Source organism: Genypterus blacodes, unplaced genomic scaffold (genome assembly GCF_046128005.1).
Source record: "Genypterus blacodes isolate CSIRO-AG114 ecotype Tasmania unplaced genomic scaffold, CSIRO-AGI_Gbla_v1 ptg000073l_1, whole genome shotgun sequence".
Classification (NCBI taxonomy): domain Eukaryota; kingdom Metazoa; phylum Chordata; class Actinopteri; order Ophidiiformes; family Ophidiidae; genus Genypterus; species Genypterus blacodes.
In genome coordinates, this window is record NW_027466883.1 from 4,033,018 (window position 1) to 4,052,368 (window position 19,351).

At 45.7% G+C, this 19,351-nt stretch overlaps 3 protein-coding genes and 1 non-coding gene across 6 annotated transcripts; 2 read left to right on the forward strand and 2 right to left on the reverse strand.

Annotated features, from left to right (window-relative positions):
- Window positions 1–961: 961 nt before the first annotated feature.
- d2hgdh (D-2-hydroxyglutarate dehydrogenase) lies at window positions 962–7,098 on the forward strand. 3 transcript variants are annotated; one of them, XM_076157863.1, is made up of 10 exons: window positions 962–1,271; window positions 1,367–1,424; window positions 1,543–1,682; window positions 1,771–1,964; window positions 2,058–2,226; window positions 2,597–2,740; window positions 2,845–2,987; window positions 3,183–3,348; window positions 3,545–3,833; window positions 7,009–7,098. In XM_076157863.1, exons 1-9 carry the CDS (start codon window positions 962–964, stop codon window positions 3,805–3,807), a joined length of 1,587 nt encoding a protein of 528 aa, XP_076013978.1. In that variant the 3' UTR covers window positions 3,808–3,833; window positions 7,009–7,098. The 3 variants fall into 3 exon arrangements, with proteins under 3 accessions (XP_076013978.1, XP_076013979.1, XP_076013980.1); XM_076157864.1 differs by lacking the exon at window positions 7,009–7,098 and adding an exon at window positions 5,447–5,716; XM_076157865.1 differs by lacking the exon at window positions 7,009–7,098 and having other exon boundaries at window positions 3,183–3,344; window positions 3,545–3,694.
- Window positions 4,446–11,508, reverse strand: acvr1l (activin A receptor, type 1 like). Its single transcript, XM_076157866.1, has 10 exons — window positions 11,357–11,508; window positions 10,397–10,480; window positions 9,960–10,214; window positions 9,659–9,870; window positions 9,266–9,365; window positions 8,270–8,416; window positions 7,586–7,861; window positions 6,975–7,172; window positions 6,740–6,870; window positions 4,446–6,165 (listed from the first exon to the last, which is right to left on the reverse strand). The coding sequence occupies exons 2-10, from the start codon at window positions 10,467–10,469 to the stop codon at window positions 6,034–6,036; spliced, it is 1,524 nt and encodes a 507-aa protein (XP_076013981.1). The 5' UTR covers window positions 10,470–10,480; window positions 11,357–11,508; the 3' UTR covers window positions 4,446–6,033.
- Window positions 11,509–12,089: 581 nt separating this feature from the next.
- Window positions 12,090–12,162, reverse strand: trnav-aac (transfer RNA valine (anticodon AAC)). The gene has a single exon. It is a non-coding gene; the product is annotated as a tRNA-Val (tRNA).
- Window positions 12,163–13,378: 1,216 nt separating this feature from the next.
- On the forward strand, window positions 13,379–18,793 carry otomp (otolith matrix protein). The gene is made up of 10 exons (XM_076157446.1): window positions 13,379–13,418; window positions 13,585–13,707; window positions 13,906–14,042; window positions 14,573–14,675; window positions 14,886–15,071; window positions 15,680–15,854; window positions 16,369–16,436; window positions 17,491–17,675; window positions 18,423–18,594; window positions 18,783–18,793. Exons 1-10 carry the CDS (start codon window positions 13,379–13,381, stop codon window positions 18,791–18,793), a joined length of 1,200 nt encoding a protein of 399 aa, XP_076013561.1.
- The last annotated feature ends 558 nt before the right edge of the window (window positions 18,794–19,351 follow it).

Below are 19,351 nucleotides of genomic sequence, written 5' to 3' on the forward strand. Positions count from 1 at the left end.
ATCGGATCCGGTCACTGGTTGTTCATAAACAGCCATTGGCTAAACATTGACGAGGTAAAGGCCCTCCCATTGGTCCAGTATGAAAGGACAACTCTGATTGGTTAATCCGGGCGAGCGTGACCTCTCAACTTTACCAACCTGCTCGAGTTAATGGTAAACACGGAATGCGACATGTTTTGGTTACTTAAGTGCCCTTGAACTTTGCGTTGTGTTTCACGTTGCAACATGACTCGGGCAGAAATATCGATCAGCTGACCTTTACTGGTAAGTAGAGTAAACAGTTTTTTTGCTAACGCGTAGCTACGGAGTTTGCTAATGTAGCTAACCGCTGTAAAAGCTGGATCAGGAGCAAGACGCGTTAATGTGACGTAACCTTTAAACCCCGGTGATAGAAGTGATGCAATGTTTATGTTTTTGTAATCATCATACTTAGAATAAAGGGTAAATAACTTGTTGCCAGGTGAGCGGCCAGCTAACAAGCTAAACAAGGCGAGTTTGACTTGATGATAAATTCTGCGCCCAGTAAAAAACAAAACAAAACAAAACAACCATTATACATCGTTTTCAACATAATTGTGTATATATTTTTAAATCTCGATTTCACAGAGGTCCCTGTTCTTTGCTTACACTGTAAATCAGCACACACTCTCATTATGTAACTATTAAATGTCCCAAGTGTGCTGAAAGGTGATTTAACCCTCTGGGTGTGTACACATTATTGTTTCACATTAACAAGTTTGATGACATTGTCCAGTTTAGGTAAATATACAAGAGTTAAGAATTGTAAACACGAGTGTCAAACAAAGAAGCAAAATTAAATAAAGATTACAGTTAAGTTTGAACAATGAAATTCACTAGGAATTCCAATTAAACATCTATAAACGTACTTTAGTGTAGTGTTTCAAGGCGTCATCATGTAGGTTTTGCAGCCCTGACTTGTGATCTGCAGTCTCTCTGCAGTATGGCCGGGATTCTCCACAGAGGACTGAGACTGAGAGCGGCCTTCAGATGCCTGAGCCTCCATCACAGACTACGGCTCAGAGACATCTGTGTCCGACCCGTCTCTGGGCAGGGGGACATGTATTCCCAACAGCTCCATTCTGGGTCGGGTCGCTCCGGCTCCTCCCCCTCTGCAGCCCCGGCGAGGCTGCCTTTCTCCACAGTCACTGAGGAGGATCTGGCCTTCTTTAAGAAGATCCTACCAGGCAGAACTATCACTGACCCGGACCTGCTGGAGTCTAGCAATGTGGACTGGATCAAGACTGTAAGAGGTGAAGACTGGAAGTGAATTCTGGGCATTGGAGGAAACGTTTCACTCCTCTTTGCTGACGGTCGTCTTTGAGTTTCTTCATTTGTCTCCCTGCAGGTTTCAGTGAAGTTCTGCTGAGGCCTCAGACAACAGATGAAGTATCTCAGATTCTCAGGTAGAGAAGTGATGGGCGTTTGAATAGAAACACACACACACACACACACACACACACACACACACACACACATCCAGAGTTTACTAGGTGCTAAGCTGCTTCCCTTCCCCTCCTCTAGGTACTGTAACAGCAGGAATCTGGCAGTGAACCCTCAAGGAGGAAACACAGGGCTGGTGGGAGGCAGCGTGCCGGTGTACGATGAGGTCATCCTCTCCACCTCGCTCATGAACAACATCCGTACCTTTGATAACATCTCTGGTACAGGCTTCATCCACAATAAGCTGCATGACAGTTCAGAATATTGTTCCCTACGTGTGACTCAGAGCTTCTTCCCTCCGTCTGTCAGGCATTCTGACCTGTCAGGCAGGTTGCATCTTAGAGAATCTGTCCCTCTACCTGGAAGAGAGAGACCACATCATGCCGTTGGATCTGGGCGCGAAGGGAAGTTGCCACATCGGGGGCAACGTGGTGACCAACGCCGGCGGGCTCCGTCTGCTGCGTTACGGCTCATTACACGGGACGGTGCTGGGCCTGGAAGTGGTGAGCGGAAGTTTCCAATCGCAGAGGACACATGCAACCGCCTGAATGGAAAGCGGAGAGTGAGACGGTGAGATTCCTCTGTTCCCTGTGCAGGTGCTGGCAGACGGACGTGTGTTGGACTGTTTGTCCACGCTGCGGAAAGACAACACAGGATACGACCTCAAACAGCTCTTCATCGGTTCAGAGGGCACGCTGGGAGTCGTCACGGCCGTGTCCGTCCTGTGTCCACGGAAACCAAAATCTGTCAACGTGGTGTTTCTGGGTAGGATCCTTCCCTAGTCACCTCGACAACCACACAAGCTGTATTCATGCCTTTATCAGCTGTCCAAGCAAGAACATAGTTTCACAGTTGAGCTGAGATGAATGTAAATGCATTTAGGGGCCGTTGTCAAAGTGCAATCCTTAAAAAAAAGTATTTTTTTAAGGATGAAATCTATACATGTTTGACCTGCATTGTACTTTGAAGGCCACCGCACAGACATGCTACAAGAAAATAACCACAGTTCAGATATTGGGAATATTGACCACAATAATGGCATTTTGTTTTTGTTTATTTACCAAATCCTGCAGCAGTGTTCAGTGTTCAGCAGGTATTCTTCTAATCAGCCGCTCATTTGTCTCCGTGCTGACAGGCTGCGAGTCCTTTGAGACGCTCCTTCAAGCTTTCCAGCTGTGTAAAGACATGCTGGGAGAAATCCTGTCAGCCTTTGAATTCCTCGACGGAGAATGTATGACGCTGCTGAACACACACCTCAAACTACCCAACCCCATTGGCGGTAAGTACACACGCACTGAAGCGATACACACACATCACGCTTAAAGAGTTGGAGTTGGAACTGTCGAAAGATGTTTATGCCTAAGCCGACTGTCCATTTTGCAGATTGCCCGTTCTATATCGTCATAGAAACGGCTGGCTCCGACTCAACGCATGATGGGGAGAAGCTCCACAATTTCCTAGAGGCGGCAATGACGTCATCACTGGTTACTGATGGGACTGTGGCAACTGAAGACAATAAGATAAAGGTACCTCCAGTGTTTCTAAGATCTTTTTATTCTTTAATGTGGTCTTAAGGGCATCAAAGGCAAACCAACATTGAATGATTGTGTGTGGGTCTGATTTTGGCTTCAGCCCCGTTATCGGCACTAATGATGACTAATACCTTCTAATAGCATTAACCACACAGCAGCGTGTCTCCTCTGTGTGTGTGCTGTGTGAAGGCTCTGTGGTCCATGCGTGAACGCATCACCGAGGCGCTGATTCACGACGGCTACAACTACAAGTATGACATCTCGCTGCCAGTGGACCGGCTCTACCAGCTGGTGACGGACACGAGGGAGCACCTGGGGGAGCGGGCCAAGAGAGTAGTGGGCTACGGACATGTAGGTAAGACTGCAACAAAGGAAAGAGAAAGTGTTTGCATTAGGAGATCATTTCATTTCTGCTCCAAACACGTGGGACGTTTGATTGGCAGTTGTAAAATTCCGAGTCTTTCCTGGGCTTCACCCCAGTGTCTGCAGGGTTTGGGCTCCATCACCATGTCACCTGAGTACAGACCACTTACTTCCATCTCTTCTTGTAGGCGACGGGAACCTACACCTGAACGTCACCTCCCCTGCCAAGGACCCCGAGCTCCTGGCAGCCATCGAGCCTTTTGTGTATGAGTGGACAGCCAGACACCGGGGCAGCATCAGCGCCGAGCACGGCCTGGGCCTGAAGAAGAGGAACTACATCTACTACAGCAAAGCCAGCCAGGCCGTGGCTCTGATGGGGGACATCAAGGCCATGCTGGACCCCAAGGGCATTCTCAATCCTTACAAGACCCTGCCAGACAACCTGAGATGACCGACCGTCTCAATACAACCACAAAGGTTTGTTTTAGCATAACACTTACACACACCCACACACTTACTTCAAGTTTGTGAAAAGTGTGTAAAATGTCCTACATAATTCTGTGTAATTAGAGAGGACGCATTAGGCTTAAGTGACACCGACGTTCCCCCTAATGGCCACTGGGGGGCAGACCGACAACAACAATGCGAGTTAGGTTGTGGGGTTATCATGCAATTTTTTTATACACTCTTAAAACACCAATCTGAAGTGCAGCAGTGTTTCTGCAGAAAAGGAAGTGTTGCACATCAATAACAGATTGATCTGTAGAATCTAATGCAATCCGCTCAAACCGCCCTGCAACTCTTACAGATTCAACTCAAGGGTAATTTAAGTATTTGTTTGGATTGCATCATATTGAAAAGTGCTTATAATGCTCCACCATTGTTTCTATACAAGAGAAACGCTGTAGAGATACGACATGCAGCGTAATCCAGTACAGCGTCACAAACGGAAACAATAACAATGTAATCCAAAACCAAGCATTTTAGAACTAAACTTCCTGGCCGGATTGTTGCTTCAGAGTGGACAGGTGTACCTAACGAACTGGTTACTGTACATCCCACCTTAAGTCACCACACAGGCAGTCATAGTTAAGCAAGAGTGCAGTAAATGTTTTATTACATATAAAAAAAGACAAAGCAACATTTTTCTCCAAAACGCAACCGGCAATTGTGAAACAAATGTGTTTGTAACACCTGAAGAAGGCAATTTGTACTCATTTCAAATAAAAATAGAATAGAACAGGGTTTACAAATAAGGATGGAGTGTTGTTGTTGTTGTGACTCAGTGTGGCGTTGTGGGAGGCAGGAGGGTAGCCAGAGGCCCAGCTCGCTACAGGAAAACATTCACCTCCAGCGTGTTACAAAAACGCAGGTTTACCACCACAAGGCTGCTTTGATCAACCACAGTGAGCTCCTCTTATAACAGGAAGGAGGTCAGACTCCTAATGTTCATACTGGTATTAGTATATACACTTTGAATCCCTATAGGCAGGTAGCTTTCCCAATGAGCACCTGTCATCTGTAGTGCCTCATCCTCCTTCACAAAATGCTGTTTTCCTACCTTTTCCACTATTTTCCAGCAAAAGCATTTCCTATTAGCTCCAATAATGTACACAGAGTCCCTGTACAGTAAATACATATATATGTAGTGTCAGTTTCACACACCATCAGTCTTAAATTTCCTCAGTAGTGTGGTAGCAGTGAAGGTTTGCTACATAAATATCATAGTATTTGTTTAAAAAAGTAAAAAAAAAAAATTGATTCCATTGGCTCTTCTCCTTTGTAGTGTTGTTCTAGGCGTAAACGTGCGCGTCCTCTAGTGGCAAGGGTTGGCATGTTGTGATAAAGCTTAATGGGTGAAATACATCTGATTGTCTATGAGCAGAATGCCAAGGTTTGGGGACCAAGAACGGTATGCAGTGTATGTAGTGTATGTAGTGTGTGTGTGTGAAGGCCGAAGCCACAGCAGTCTTCTATGTGCATTAGAATGATGATACAGATTCTGTTTTTAGTCTGGATGAAGTACTCATATCTAGTCTGTACTTTGGAAGGTCCTTGTTGCTGTAAACCTCTGTTTCCCTCTCTCGCAGCACTACACTGTAAAAAGTGGGAGCCAAAATCCAGTCTGTGACATTTCTCCAGTTTCAAACTACGAATGTTGTAACCAAACCTGCATTCTTCTGCCAGGAATTCAGCTGAAGCCACAACATTATTTTGGCCAGGATGGAGACTGGATTTAAACCTTTTCTTGTGCTAAAGAGGGCTTATTGGAAGTACAGTGAGTGAAAGATCACAGCCACTAGAATTCCTCCCAACGTACACACTGGCAGTGAGTGTTAACATCCAAACAGACAAATCCAGATCTGTCCTTAAAAACGGTACGATGGGTTAATAGAATATGCCACTCACGATTTTCACACCCAGTAACAGTCCACAGCTCAGGTCAGTGTGAACACAGTGGCAACAGGTTTATGTCCCCATAGCAACAGCTGGCATAATCAGTTAGGGCCCGAACGTCTGTGTGGGATCCAAGTCGGAAAGAGAAGGATGGCGGTGGAAGGCGGCCACAGAGAAACGGATGAGGCCGGATGAAATGTGAGGAACTGTTCGCCCTCCGCCTACTCGCCGCCCGGGAGCTCCTCTGTGGAGCCGATCCCCCTCCCTCCATCCCCTCCTCTCACGACTCTTTACCTTTTTCCAGAGAACTGTGAATCTTGTCCAGGGTTTTCTTGATGCGCAGCGCCGTCAGTCGAGCGGAGGGATTCTGGTACCAGCACTCCTTCATCAGCTTCACCAGAGCCGATAGAGTCTGAGGCAGAAAGAGTCACGAGTCACGGCGAGAAAAACAAAAGGGGGCACAAACAATAATCAATGTAATGGCCTCCGTTAGACTAAACCCTTTCAGATGGGGTACAAATCATTCTCTAGCAATGCTGCCCATTCTCTTTGCTTGTAAACGCCTTAGGATTTTATTTCAATTTTAACATTGTGATCATAGGATTTTATTTAAATTTTAACATTGTGATCAGGATGTCGTGTTTTATCTGATCTTGATGGCTTTATGAGTGACTGACAAAGAATGAGTAGGTGGCAGCAGTTTGGAGATATTTGGCTATTGCTATTATAATAGCATTGGATCTTTCCTCACACCATCCCGTCTGTGTATCCCTACCACTTATTCTCAGGCACGCCACATTAAAAGAGTTAATGCATCAATACATGCATCAATAAGGATCCATTCAAGGGCCTTTGAAGTAAGTGAACCCAAATATCTCAAATGCGCCGACGCAATGCCTGAGCAGCGTTCCTAAACTCCAGCTCTCACAGGCACCTGCTGCACCTGGAGACTTACAGAAAGTCAAAGCTTTTGGACTAATACTCACAGGATCAGAGAACCAGCGGTTTGGAATAAACGGCCTCTGCTGCTCCACACACACCACCTTCCTCATGTCGTCAAAGCTGGGGTCGTTTGGCACCTGGTCGTAGAACGGAGGCTTGTATTCCTCTACAATGCCTGAAGAGAGGAAATACGTTCAGCTGCTGTAGTTGACTCAACAAGTGATACGACCTTATTTCATGTTTTAAAACCAAACGCATCCATGTTTGTGTGACACTGACCGTTGCTGTATGTGCGTCTTGCTATCTCCCACAGAACAAGCCCGAAGGCCCAGATGTCCACTCTCTTGTAGGCGTCAAAGCAGTCTGTCTGAATGGTCTCGTCCAGCACCTCGGGGGCCATGTAGCGCTTGGTGCCCACCTTTGGATTGTTGCCCACATCCAGCAGGTTGTCTGCTTGCGAGTGTGTTACAGCCAGCCCTTGATCACACAAACGTAACGAGTTACAGCCGGACTTCACCGGGTCAGAGAGAAGCAAGAGACGGCGATACAGAGCCAACGGTGTTACTCTGGCAAACCTGGAATGCATCAGAGCATTGACCTACACACTCCTTTCTTAAAAATCAGATCATTTACATGAGGTGCTGTGTGGACCGATCAACTCCATCAATGAAAATCAATGAATGATCCTGCACCTGCACAATTTACTCTACCTGTGATTTTGTTTGTGAAATGTATTGCCATTAAAGTGAACATGTAAAATGTATCGCAATAAAGATAAACATGCTACAAAATGTAAATGCGTGTATGATTCTGTTTCCATGTTAGACTGGAGGGCGACATGAGCCAGAGAGGTCTGAAAGAAAAGAGCAGGAAACAGATGAGAGACTGACCGAGGTCTGCGATGCAGCAGCGCAGCTCCTTTGTGACCAGGATGTTCTTGCTCTTTAGGTCTCTGTGTGCAATGGCCGGCTTCCCCTCTGTGCCGAAGATCTCGGTGTGCAGGTGCACGAGGCCGCACGCTATCGACGCCGCCATCGCCAGGCCCTCCGACGTCTCCACGGCGACTCGTTGCAAGTAGTCGTAGAGCGAGCCGTTTTCGTGGTAGTGCGTGATGAGCCACAGCTGGGTGCTGGAGTTCCGAGAGGTCATGTCAGACGCCATGAAGCCTTGGGGATTAGACAGGAGGGCGGGGAGAGGATGAAGACGGACGGACAGAGAGAAGAGAGACAGAGAGGAAATGTACAATATTAAACTGCATGTAATACATTTGACATTTTCCAAGCAATAAACAGCAGAATGGACACTTTTACTGCCAATCCCCTGTGTTCCGTTAAACTGCTGTTGAGCCAAACCAACAAATACATTTCTGCACTGGAGTCGCAAACATGAATGAAAAACTCGTCTCAAACTCCAGATGTCTTTGCATTTGCTCGGCCCGGGTGGATTTATTTTTGAAATGGCAACGCACTGAAGTGAATTGTGCAGAAAATAAGGATATTAAAGGCAAGTGTGACTAAGTGAAGACAAAAACATTGCAGATGGAAACAAATCCTGTGGAATCAGCCGACACTCACCCAGGATGTTTTCGTGTCTTAGCAGCACTGTGTTGTAGATTTCCGTCTCCCTGAACCAGGACTTCTCATCCCTCGAGGAGAAGATTTTCACAGCCACGTTTTCCCCCTGCCACTGGCCTCGCCACACCTCTCCGTACCTTCCTTTACCTGGAGAGGAGCGGTGAGAGAAGCCAAAGAGGAATCAGGACAGAAATTAAATAAAGAGACAAAACACACCTGAGATTGAACAGAATCATCTGCTACATTGACAGCTTTAACTTCAGAAAGCAGAAAGTCCAATACGGTTACAAAATGTCCTCCGCTATACTGTGCCACAAACAAATGTGACCTACATGCTTGGAAACTGTCAGAGTTGTCATGGTAATGAGTAACTGTTACATCATCCCATCAAGTTTGGCACCCACATTTGCTGACACCTCGGAGGTCAACAACAACACGCAAGAACAGAAAGCAGAAAAGTCAAATCAACAAACCAACGGGTGTTTTGATGGGCACCTCTTGTTACTGCAGCCCTGTCATCCTCTGTTGGACATCACTGTCACTTATCTGTCTCTATTATGGGTCACATCCCAGAATAGATATGAGGACTCATCCAAAAAATCTGATATGAACAGCAAATTAGACTCCAGCATGAAGGAGGGCTGCAGTGTGCGTCTAGTGCGAATGACGCAAGGAGCCATTGAGAGGATGGGGTGTGTGTGTGTGTGTGTGTGTGTGTGTGTGTGTGTGTGTGTGTGTGTGTGTGTGTGTGTGTGTGTGTGATCACTGCTGACATTTTAACGAGACACATTGCTTTTTTTTCAGCTTGGGTTCTGCTGATTATTATGAAGCTATCAAAACTTAACAGATCTGTGCCGTCTTTATGCTGGATTTGGGTTTTGTGACAAGAATTTTTCAGCTGAATACATGACTGCTTCCTGGTACTTCTTTTAAATCAAATCGATCAAAACTTCCCCATTGGATGGCAGCACCGAGCTGCTGATGTGCCACACTCACCTACACACTCCACCAGGCTGATCTGCCTGGCCACGGTTCTCTGAACGAGGAAGGGAAGACCGGAACCACTGCCTGACGTACACGAGTGGTCCAACAGGTCCTGGAGAGACAATGAAGGACACATCATCAAATCAAACCATAAACACGATCTTGTGAATAAGATTACATCAATAACCAGTTTGTCCTCAAAACCCCTGAGGCCGAACGTTAACCTAGAGATCTGTGCAACTAGAAACCACCACACCTTCATTTAAGACAACACATTTAGTTATTCATCTGTAAGCAATAATCTCAAATCCTGGCTTTTCCAAGAATAGCAGACAACAAAACAAATGGCGGCTAACTGCTGGGCGATGACAGCAGCACACGAGCGGCAGATCTCCTGTTCCTCACCGCTAAAGTGCTGTCTCCCACGTTGGAGGTGATGAGTCCGTCTATGGCTCCCTGCTCGGTGTCGAACTCCTGCAGCCTCTGCAGGCGGCCGTGGTGGAGCCTCCTGCAGGCCAGCACCGCCACTACAGACAGCAGGGCCAGAACCACCACCGGGCCGAGGACGAAGAGAGCCAACAGCTCCACGCGATACGGAACCGGCTCACCTTCTGGGGCTGTGAGAGAGGGGAAGGGTCAGAAATCTACCGGACAGCTAAAGAAGTATCGATTCTCCTCGTTGACGTTTCACCGCCCTTGTTCATACCTGAAGGCAGCAGGGCCATCAGCGAGCTCCTGGTGGTGTTGCCGTTGCACATGTGCTGTGAGCAGCAGTAGATGGCGTGCTGGAAGGACGGAGCTGTGGCACAATGCAGACGCACTTTCTCAGGTCCCTTCAGGCAGCCGCGCTCAAACGTCACCCCGCTGCTGCCCACTTTGACAGAGGAGAAGCACCGAGTTCCATTGCACTTTATGGCCTGGAGGCATTTGGGGCTATCACACAGACACTCCAGCTGTCCATCTGTAGAAGAGGTGCAATGAATTAACCAGGCAGTCATTCTGTTTCCCAGTAGGAAGAGGGACACGCACATTATTGCTGTGTTGCTCCCATCTGGTCATGTTCAGTGGTGTACTCGCATCAAAACACAGACAATCATCAAACCCTCACAGCCTCAAACAGTCCAAACTAAAGGGTAAGAGTACCTGAGCCCTCTGTCCATGTGTGCAGAGGCTGCAGCAAGAGCAGCACAAGGACGTGGACACCACAGCGAGCCATGTTTCAGTGCACTGATGGAGGGAAAGGGAGCAGAGGATGTTCACATGTTAGATACATTTACCCTCCACCATCCTATCTGATCGTAGCTGCAAACACCTGGAGGAGAGAAGAACTTACAATGGCAGAAAGCAAGGAGTCCAAACTTTGACGCAGACTGTCCCCAGCTGTTCTGGGGACAGTCTCTTTGTTATTCCAGAGTCCAATTTAAAAACAATTTAGTGTTATGTTAAATCCAGTTAGGATCTTTAGACACTTTTTTATTTATATTCTGACACATTCTGCTCATTTAAATAATTTCTTAACGCTGTTTTGTGAAGTCAAACTCAACCCTTTGCATCTAAACCCACAGCACGTTACGGTGCAACGCTGCCGTCCTTTAATATCATGGTTATATTTTATTGCTTGGTTGTTACTATGCTTATTTTCTTTCACCGGAGACACTTAAATACGTCAATTTTAAGTGTTATACGAATAAAATGTATTTATTTTAATTGTTAAGTTAGTTTATAGTCATAGTTGTAAGATTAGCTGGACCCGCTCCTCTGCAGGCTAACGTAGCTAGCACGCATTAACAACTATTAGCAATCTCGGCGTGATTTTCGCTGGTAAGCCAACACCGACAAGTTAAATGCCACGGTTTCTGCTTAAGGCATCAAATGCACGAAGGTTAGAAGCAAATGTTCCTTCGTAAATGTCACAGCAGGGACGTCCACAGCTATTTACTGCCGCTAACAGGCCATTAACAAGCGGGTTTACTCTCCGAGCACCGGCGCCAGACAGACGGCTGCTGCCTGATACTGATGCTGCTGTTAGCTCCGCAAGCTAACTGGACGGCACAACGCAAAGCCAGAGGGGGGGGGAACGTTTACAAAAACACGTTTACTCACCTGGCGCACACGGAATGCGGCTTCTAACTCATTCTGCGCAGTTTACATTCGTAATTAGGTTAAGAAATAATGATATTAAGTGATTCTTCGCTGTAGAAAATGTGAAAAGGAGGAGCGGAGCCCAGCCCACCAACTGGCTGTTTTCCCTTCAGCTCCACGTGACGTCACCAAAACATTGTGAGCGAGGTGCATTATGGGTCAGACAGTCCAACAGGTTACATACAGGAATAACGGCGACAGAAATGACGTAATAATTCTATTAGGTGAAATATCAATGTTGAACCATCAGTGTTGATGTGTTTTATGACGTCAAATACTCACAATGACAAAGGGTTTACCACTTTAGCATTAACAGGAGCTGAATGAACTTGAATTGAACGTCATGTTTGGGGAAAATCCATTCCTGTTGTAGACAAAGTGAAGCCAATATTATTATCATTATTATAAAATATAATGGGCAGGAAAAATGGATGCAGAACGAAACATGTTGATGCATCACTATTTGTGTTTGAATGATGGAGTACAGGGCCAGATCATTCATTTTAAAAGTCACAAACAGTGACGTGTTCAAGGCCAAACGGCCATCAGAAGATGCGGCTGGGCTCATTTTGCTGATGATCTATTTATCGGTCACATGAATTTAATTTACATGTTTTAGAGATTACAAGATCCTTTAGGAAGGATTTTATACCTGATATTTTTTCTAATCGTAGATTCCATATGGAAGCATAAATGTTTCCGCCCGGTCTCGAACCGGGGACCTTTCGCGTGTTAGGCGAACGTGATAACCACTACACTACGGAAACTTACATACAATTGTTGTATTTGATATACGATTCAGAATAATTGAACTATGCATCATTACATTACATGACTTTACGGTCATTTAGCAGACGATTTTGTCCAAAGCGACTTACAATAAGTGTTTTCAACAAAGGTAGATAAAAGAACTTCAGGTCACAAGAAATCGTAAGCGCATTTCCTTTCTAAACCAACAGCTAAGAGCATAACTAGAGCTAGAGTAGAAGTGCAATTAGTTAGGTTGGCATCATATCAGCTTTGATAAGTCTATACGTATCGTCACAACAGACACGCATTATTTAACCAATAAATAAACAACATAATCAATATCTGAACACTCGATTTGAAGCTGGGTTACATGCACACATATCACTTGCTTTAAAACCTTTAAAATAACAAATTTATGTCTAATGATGTGGTTCCAGTGCAGGGAGATATTCTGCCTCAAAGCTTCCCAAGGAAAGGAAACTTGGAAATCTATATGTGCGGAAACGTCTCAAAGTACCATGGTGCACATTTGAACATGTTTGAGTGAAAATGTCCTAATGGTGCCTTTCTTCTTTCACCCATGGAACAGATCAAATCTCAGGTACTTAAGCTCATCCACAGAGTGAGGATCAGATGCACCCCCCTACCTCTCTCCCCCTCCCCCCCAAAAAGGCACTCTCTTGACACATCATGCAAATGCGTAATTGTGTCTGCAGGTAAATGGTGGATTAGTAGATGTGGTCACTTTAGGTGTCTAATGAACAAATTGTACCTGTTTGGATTTACTGAATTCTGGCCCCGGTGGCTGTTTAGAAAAATGTCAATGTGTGTGTGTGTGTGTGTGTGTGTGTGTGTATGTGTGTGTATGTGTGTGTGTGTGTGTGTGTGTGTGTGTGTGTTTTAAGGCAGAGAAAAGAGAGAATTGTATCGGATAGCCAAGATGTTTTCTCTTCACTGGCTCCCGAGGCCCTGAACAATAGCCAGTGCTGTTTGTTCTTGCTTACCTGGGGCTGAAGTCTCCAGTGAGCTGGAGCAGGACCCGGCCCGTATCCATTCTCACATGAACACAGCTCCAGCACAGAGACACATTGTCTGCAGCTTTTTTAATTAAAGACCCCGTGTCGCCAGCTGACCTGAACTGCTCCCAGCCTACATATGTCTGCCACTATCTTCTCCGCTGGGGATAAGTCTCATGGGATAATTGGAGGGGAAATGCTATACGTCTATGGTGAGATGGAAGAAGGATTATCTACTGAGGACCTGGACTTAAGAGGTGGGGAATAATGTAACGTTTTCTTCTTTCCACATTCACCCTGCCCACCTCACTCTCCCACCTTTTAACCCCACTCTTTCTCCCTCTCTCGGGCTATAAGAGGGGGAGGGGGTACCTGAGTGATTTTTTTCCCTCTTTGCATTGAAATCCACCTGTTTTATTAGAGGGATTGAACAGAGCAGGTTTGCTACCAGTGCCACCATGGAGCGTCTGGAGGGAAGATTGTCCATAGCTCTGCTCATTCTGCCTCTTCTATCCGTCAGCGGTGTCACCAATCCAAAAGCAACAGGTACAATTGATACATCACACTAGCAATTTTATATTATCTCTAGATCTAGATGATGTTTAACAGGCCTGTGATAAACTGCAGGATGCCTCTTGTCTCATTTCTTTGTCGATGTGTAATTTCTTTGAAGCTTGTTCGTCCTTTACCTTTCACATTGACATTGACAGTATCTTTAAAGCTCTCTCCCCGTGCTTTGTTTAGTCTCTTGGTGCGTGGTGTCTGATGCCGAGCAGCAGAAGTGTTTGGATATGGCTGGGAACGCCACTGCTCGACATATCAGAGGAACATTGCTGTGCGTGCGGGGACTGAACACCAGAGACTGCATGGACAAAATCAGGGTAGGTTTGAGTTTAGTGTTGATTAAAATGAGAAAAGAATAAGACATTTTATTTAACTTTTAGGGTTGAAGGGTTATTTATGGGAGAGGAGAGGTGACATTCTTTTTCAGGCATCCAGAAGCTCTACCCGTCTATTAATGCATGAAAATTAAATTTGTTCTGATTGTAGGTGAATAATAAACAAAGTGAATTGATTCCACAAACTCCTCACTAATATGCTGATTCAGTAGTGGTGCTGCTTCAGGAGTCACAGCCAATAATGTGACCACACCTCCGTGTTAATGACTTTATCATACCATTGTAAATTAAAATTATTATTATCATATTATATATTTAAGTTTACAGAAATAGCTTTAACTAATATAAACATAAACATTATAGCAGTTTTCCCCATTTATGTGTAATATGATTAAGCTCCAGCTTCAGGAAGGATAAACTTTGTGTACATTTCATGTTATAAAATCTGGAATGAGTCATTAGGCTGTATCTGTTTGACGAACATAAGTGGAGATGTTTCCCTGTTTCTTAAGAATGGGACAGCAGACGCAGCCTCCATGTTTGCAGATGACATCTATGCAGCCGGATTCTGTCACGGCCTGGAGCTCGCTGCAGGAGAGTCCCACAACGGAGTGGGTAAGTCACAGGTTCAAATCCCTCAAACAATACATGCATATTCAACCACTCGAGTGTTCTTGCATAAGGCCTCTTTACCAATTAGATTACATCAGGGCTTTGAATTGGTCGTATATATTCAGAGTCTACAATAGCATAATAATAGCATTAATAGCACAAGATGTGTTCATTTTTTGTGTGCTATACCTCCTCTCTTCTTTCTGTCACCAGATAGTATTAGTTACTACGTGGTGGCGATGGCCCGCCGCTCCTCTGCAGACCTCTCCCTGCTGGAGATGCATGAGCGCAGCTCCTGTCACCCTGGCATACGCACCACCGTGGGATGGACTGTTCCTATTGGTTACCTGGTCAACACCTCCCAGATCAGTGTGGGAGAGCAGTGCAACTTCCCCAAAGGTGAGCTAGAGCAGAGCGGTGGGGCGAAGACAAGAGAGTCAGTGTGTGTGTGCCTGTGTGTGTGTGTGCGTAAGGGATTCAGAAAGAGCTGGAGGGAACGAAGTGATGTGGAAAGAAGTGGTGAAGGGTCAGAGGAGATGGGAAGTAAGAGGAGAGGAGTAGAATGGTCCATTTAAGAAGGGGGTGGGGAGGGTATATGTGTGTGTCTGTGTGTGCGTGTGTGTGTGGGGGGATGAACAAAGGACCACATTGGAGGATCTGAGTCTTTTTTTTCTGCACCTGAGAGTGAAAGAGGGATGAAGGAGATGATGAACATCTTTTCAATTGCTTCAATATTTTAATTAGACTAAATGTCTCCTTTCCTGTGTGTGACTCTTAAGATTACATTCACCTATCAACTAAAAATTAAGAAGAGGAAGAAAGAAATCATCAAAAAGTTGGAGATACTAAGTTTTCAATGGACCGTGGCTTTTAAAAAAAAAAGTTTCATCCTAAGGAAGTCCAATATATTTTCATTTAGGTAGCCTTAGAATTAGAATAAAAATTAGAATACATGACAGGTGATTGCTCCTCCTTCCTTTGACCCTGTCCTCCATCTCTGTGACCAGCGGTGGGCAATTTCTTCGGCTACAGCTGCGTGCCGGGGGCCAAGGACCTTCAGCATGACCCCCGAGGCAACAACCCCAGGAACCTGTGTGAGGCCTGCATAGGCGATGAGAACGACAGGCACATCTGCGCCAACAGCCACAGGGAGAGGCACTACGGAGAGGCGGGAGCTCTGAGGTACTGCTATGAATCAGAAAACAGAACAACAGGGCGGCAATGGGACCCAAAGGTGGTGAAACAGCCTGTGTTCTTACTTTATGTCCGCTTGTGCCTATTGTCTCAATAAAATAAAATTGGAAGCAATTAGACTGCTTGTGCTGGAAATATGAACTGAGTGATGATGATAATAACCCCCCCCCCCCCCCCCCCCCCCCCCTTCTCACCCCCCTTGTTACACTGCAATAGTTCTACGTTAACATGGGCGACCAATTTTTACGAAAGCACTGAAGTGTTGCTTTTAAAGGAAAGGTCGCGGTGATTCGTTTCCTATTCCAGGTCCATGATGTGTGTGTGGTGTTCCAGTGGTGCAGACCTTTCAACTCATGAGTAAAAGTGTGTTTAAGGTGCCAACAGAGTGTGTACAGGAGCGTGTTTGAATGAATCTTTAACCATTAGGGACGAGAGAGAAGCTTATGTGTTCCTGTTTGATGTATTTCCTAATCTAATACGCTCACGTGTTCTTTCATTCCAGGTGCGTTGCTGAGAACCTCGGCGATGTGGCTTTTGTCAAACACACAACAATCTTCGACAACTTGGACGGTCAGTGTTACGTACACTATTTATAGATTACAGGAGTGATTATCTGATGATCTAATCCACAATCTGAATCATCACTCAGGACCAGCAGAATGTTAGTCCCCAGAAAGACACAGGATGTCAGTGTTTCACCATGGTTACTCCATCCATACGTCTATTCTCAATGCCCACATTTCCATTCACGCTTACACACTCACACCCTATTTAGCATCAAACTTCGCCTCACCTGCATGCCTTTGAGCTGTGGGAGGGAAACCGAGCACCTGGAGGAAACAGAGAACAGGCAAATTCCAAACAGAAAGGGAATCAAACTCAGGTCCATTCTTGAGCCACAGTGCTGCTCATACCCAATCCAAACAGCAGAACACAGTGAGAGGATTACACCAAAGCGTTTGTAATATGTGTGTGTGGGAGACATAAAGGTGAAAAATCACAACAAAGGAGCAACAGAGGGCAAGAATGGGCAGATTATCAAACAGAAAGACAGCCAGACGGTCACACAGAGAGTTGCAGACATCTCGGCCCAGCAGTGGAATGTCCTGATTGTTCCTGTTTACTGCGTCTGCTCCTCTGCTGTGGGCTACATCCAAAATTAATGTCGATCATTACCGCCGTCACGCTTCGCAGGCTCCACTGGTTGCGGATGAGGAGGAAGGAGCAACTCTGACGCTGGCCCCACAAACGCTGTAGCTTGTTTAACGAAGCGCTCTTTCTCATATGGCCAGAAAATTGTACCGAGTCGGAGCAATTAATGGAGGTCAAGAAAACACAGAAGGTCTCTGTTGTTGTCAGGGGATGGAGAAAATAGCTCCAAGGTGGGCTCCATCTTTCTCATCTAATTGTTTATTTGGTTTACTATGTTGTTTTGTTGGCTTTTAATACAATAAGGTTTGAGGCCAAGTCCTCCCCAAAGATGAAATTTGAAATATTAAACATAGCGAGTCAACAAAGAGAGACCCAAATCTGAGGGAACTACCACGATAAAAACATATTATAACGCTCGCTGGAGTTCATTGGCTCCACATGGATTCAAACTGAAGTCTTATCTCTGGTCCAGGTAAGAACCAGGACTCCTGGGCTTTGGATCTGGAGACTGAGGACCTCAAGCTGTTGTGTCCGGATGGAACTGACGCTTTCCTGCACCAGTACGAACATTGCCACCTGGCCGCAGTTCCCGGCAATGCTGTGGTGGTGCGCATGGAGGACAAATGCCGCGTGTGGAAGTACCTGGAACGCCTACAGGTGTGTGTGTGAGCGCGAGCAGAAGCCGCATCTGCCTTGATGTGTGTGTGTGTGTCATATGATGTGTGTGTCGTATCTCCGTGGAGTTTGTGTTATCGATCAGCATGTTGGAGAAAACAGATATTTGCTAAACTGTCATCCTTCTTCCTTACTGACTGTGTGGGAGATGCCAGGATGACGGATGCGTCCTCTGCTCGGCAGCTGACAGGGCACAAACACAGCATACACACTGCACTGCACACACACACTCCACTCCCACACACTGCACACGCACTGCACACACACACACACGCTGCAACAATAACCCAACTACAAACAAGCAATATATTCTGCTATCTGGTGAAATCTTCTTGTCTCAACTAAAAAAAATGATTTGATCTGCAGTTTGGATTAACAGTGAGGAATAATTCAATCTAATCCAGTTTAGTTTCACATAAACCATGAAACTTTACAGATTCAATTTAAATGTGCTTAACATTTTGTTATTTTTTATATTGTATTTTTCTGCAAAGAGACAAAAAAATCCCAAATTATATATAACAAGACAAGCAATCTTTTATTGTCGCGCAACAATTTGCATTCCAGACAATTCCTGAAAAATGCTGATATGTAATAAAGGCCGAAATAAGAAATTAACACACACACACACACACTCACACACACACACACACACACAATCAATTAGAAACACACTTTCCCAGGGTCCACAGATGTTCGTCACACACTATCGCTGTCTCTGTCCTGCAGAACGTGTTCGGCAACTCCACCCAGGGCTTCAACATGTTCCGCTCGGTGGGCTACGGCGAGACCGACCTGCTCTTCAGCGATTCCACCCACCACCTGCAGAGGATTGTGGGTAGTTACACCTCATGGTTGGGCTCCACTTACAGCACCATGCTGCAGGCCTTCGAGTGTGAAGGTAAGAGCGTCGGCGTGTGTCTGTCTTCTCTCCTGTGTGCGCTGGAACATGCGTTGTGTGTGTGTGCGCTTGTGTGGAGTGTGTGTGATTGTCATATACTGCGCACTCTTCTTGTATTAATTCTTGTGCGTGTGTATGTGTGTCTATCCGCCGCAGCTGGGCTCATTACTGTGCTCTCTCACCAACAGGCTTCTGCTGATGGAACAGGAGGAAGACATCCAGCGCGTCAACTTCCATCCCTTTGTCTCCGTCCGCCCGTTCCGCTTTCCTTCCCGCCCATCTGTGTCTCCATCACTTGTGCTCCTTCTGCTTGGCTTCTGCGTTTTGTCCCCCCGTCCCCCCCTTCTCTCTCTCTCTCTCTCCATCATTGTGTCCCCGTCCCCCTCCGGTCTGGTTTGTCTTCTGCTTTTCTCGGCTGGCAGGGTTGGAAATAAATAACAAAAACTCCAGAGAAAAGTCCCTGAAATTGAACCTGGGTGCAAGAATGGATAAGAATGGCAGAGGAATAGGATAGAAATTAAATTTAACAAGTTGACAAAAAGGTTTTATTTGGACTTTACACTGGTATTGTGCCCTAAACATGTCCTCTAATGTTGAAGTCCTACCCTGTTCCCCCTCCCCACAGGGTCTGTCTCTGGCACTGAACAACTGGGTGCTATTTACTTTGAGCTTAGACGTCTCAATTACTGCATGTGTGTGTGTGTGTGTCTGAGAGAGAGAGAGAGAGAGAGAGTGTGTGTGTGTGTGTGTGTGTAGC

What these genes read in the sequence shown, in the direction of transcription:
- d2hgdh (XM_076157863.1), top strand. Translation starts at nt 962, where the DNA reads ATGGCCGGGATTCTCCACAGAGGACTGAGACTGAGAGCGGCCTTCAGA. An exon ending in GAAGTATCTCAGATTCTCAG is followed by an intron (nt 1,425 to 1,542) that starts GTAGAGAAGTGA and finishes CCCCTCCTCTAG; the next exon opens with GTACTGTAACAGCAGGAATC. An exon ending in TGTCAACGTGGTGTTTCTGG is followed by an intron (nt 2,227 to 2,596) that starts GTAGGATCCTTC and finishes CCGTGCTGACAG; the next exon opens with GCTGCGAGTCCTTTGAGACG.
- acvr1l (XM_076157866.1), bottom strand. Translation starts at nt 10,469, where the DNA reads ATGGCTCGCTGTGGTGTCCACGTCCTTGTGCTGCTCTTGCTGCAGCCT. An exon ending in GATGGCCCTGCTGCCTTCAG is followed by an intron (nt 9,871 to 9,959) that starts GTATGAACAAGG and finishes CCTCTCTCACAG; the next exon opens with CCCCAGAAGGTGAGCCGGTT. An exon ending in AAGACACGAAAACATCCTGG is followed by an intron (nt 7,862 to 8,269) that starts GTGAGTGTCGGC and finishes CTAATCCCCAAG; the next exon opens with GCTTCATGGCGTCTGACATG.
- otomp (XM_076157446.1), top strand. Translation starts at nt 13,379, where the DNA reads ATGGAAGAAGGATTATCTACTGAGGACCTGGACTTAAGAG. An exon ending in ACTGCATGGACAAAATCAGG is followed by an intron (nt 14,043 to 14,572) that starts GTAGGTTTGAGT and finishes CTGTTTCTTAAG; the next exon opens with AATGGGACAGCAGACGCAGC. An exon ending in AATCTTCGACAACTTGGACG is followed by an intron (nt 16,437 to 17,490) that starts GTCAGTGTTACG and finishes TCTCTGGTCCAG; the next exon opens with GTAAGAACCAGGACTCCTGG.